General features: G+C 40.7%; 1 protein-coding gene across 1 annotated transcript; it reads right to left on the bottom strand.

Moving 5' to 3' along the window:
• Window positions 1-248: 248 nt before the first annotated feature.
• On the bottom strand, window positions 249-1,304 carry LOC139118110 (uncharacterized). Its single transcript, XM_070681404.1, has one exon. The coding sequence runs from the start codon at window positions 1,302-1,304 to the stop codon at window positions 249-251; it is 1,056 nt and encodes a 351-aa protein (XP_070537505.1).
• Between the last annotated feature and the right edge of the window lie 951 nt (window positions 1,305-2,255).

Genomic DNA, 2,255 nt, shown 5'->3' with positions numbered 1-2,255 from the left:
GAAGAGTCTTTAGTTATCAATTATATTACAAGATTTCAGATTACCCCTCATTTACCTCCGGAAGTTGAAATTAAAAAAAAACTGCCATTCTACAAGTATGTCTTAACTTTATGAAGAAAGTAAGGTTTTGCTTTCTACTAATAAACTCATCTAAAACGTTATATACATTATTTCTTCCTTGAGCCTATTTTCTCAAATGCTGTAAAACGACCCTACACAACCCGTGAAAAAAACCCAAAAAACATTCCTTAGCGGCATGGATTTCCAATACATTCTTCGGTACTTTTGGAAAGGAACCAGTGATTCCACCATTTCGCTCTTTCTTCTTTGCGGTCATTACCAGCAATAAAGTTGTTTTGTATCACTACAGGTTGCTTGGAAGTATCGCGCAGTTTAGGCTTACGATACCACTGCCCGCTGAAAAACTGATCCCCCGGGAGCCATACTACCTTTGGTTTTTCTGTTTTGAGCAGCAAGTTGAAAATTCCCATGTCGCCAGAACTTTTCCCGGTACCATTTTGGTAGGTCTTGGAGATATCATCAAGTCTCTGCCTGAGTTTGGTCCAAAGAAGACGAGTCGATGACGTAGCATTCAGGAAAACGAAACCTGCCATTGCTTGCTTCTCTTCGCTAAGGGCTCTATTTGCATTTGCCACAATGTCGGCATTTGAGTAACGGTCAATAAAGGCAACCGGATTTGACAGCCAAACAGAATCCGATTCGACAAGGAATACAGACATCGGTGAATTTAAAATCAAGTCTATTAATCGGACTCGATAGCACAAATATTCATTGTAAGAGTCTTCATTATGCCTCATACTTTTCGAATCACCAAATGTTTGTAACACAACGTTCAAATCGGGTCGCCATTCTTTTAGTTCCCAGTATGCCAGTCTATCACTTGTGATGAAAATAGTAAAAGGCAGTACATCCATGCACTCTACGTTACATATCCAACTTTTCGTCATGTTGATGAAGCCAAGATTCAGAAACTGCACTATGACCAAACCTTTGTGTCTTCTGATTTTCTCTACTGTTAACAACAGGTCGGAATCCGGCTTTATCGACAAGTTTGTCATGCCTGGTAGACTCCAAACCTCTCTACTCGGTGGTCGTTCACTTTCTCCGCGATTACGTCGGAGAGACACAACCGATGAATTCTTTTTAGACAACTTGTCGTTACCCTTTGTAGGATGTAGCTTTTGCACAGTTTTGTCACCCTTGACATCAGTTCCACTGCGAACCATCCCGGGAATATTCATCGTATCCTTACGGCCGACCAAGCTGTAGCCACTTTGCCGCATATTGGACTCAGATTGAGATGAGTTGGTTTTCGTGAGAAAATGACCAATGTTAGCCCAAAAGGGAATCGAAAATAGAAACGTTATGAATAAAAACCTGACTCGTTTTCTGACCATGATTCAGTCAACGTTCCCAAGATTCCTCTAGAAGAACTGGATGCTGCTATTCTCACAGTGTTAGTGTCAAGGGGAAATCAAAGTGTTTGCCAGTGTATGCCAGAGGTATGTTTTGTAGAAATCACACGTCAGCTGTGCATGAATTGTCTCAAAACGGGAATGGTGTTTGTTGAGAGACATTAATCAACCAGAAAATCTGTCACTACTTGCCTTCCGCCCTAAGTATCCAAGCAACAAGCTCAGAGCATTTGTTATTTGTCATAGTTATACCTGGTAACTGTAACATAGCTGGTGCAGGACTTTGTATATGTTAAGTCAGTTCTAAAGAATATCGATGACTACAATGGATGTATAGCCAGTGCCGACATATTGAATATGGGGGAATTCAACATGCCCATTGAAGCTGTTGAGGAGGAACTACTGAAACTCCGCTTAAACACTCTATATATCGGAGTGCATAACAGATCCATGCCATAACTATGTGTTAGATGACATGAACATTATTGTTCCATGCATCAAGCAATGTTGGTGGTCCATTCCATTCAGACAAGAGGTATTAAGAGGTTACAGATACCTGATTTTTCAAAGCTGTTCGTACTAACCCCTTTACAAGTGGTTTCTTGGCGTTGTTCCAGCATTCAATACTTTCATGGCTTTTATGTTCAAAAGGGGCTTTGGCTATCCACTGGAAAGTATGGATCGCTGAAGTAGTAACATCAGCATCATCACACTTGTGTTAACCTTTCAATGGCGAGAGGAACTTTTGGCCAAACTAATTTTTTAAGTTTCATGTCCGCCAAATTGAAAGCTTCTACTAGACGTGTGGGGAAAAGTAAA

This window comes from Ptychodera flava, chromosome 19, assembly GCF_041260155.1.
Source record: "Ptychodera flava strain L36383 chromosome 19, AS_Pfla_20210202, whole genome shotgun sequence".
Lineage (NCBI taxonomy): Eukaryota > Metazoa > Hemichordata > Enteropneusta > Ptychoderidae > Ptychodera > Ptychodera flava.
Note: the sequence above shows the minus strand (reverse complement) of the source record. Positions and strands in the feature narration are given on the sequence as shown.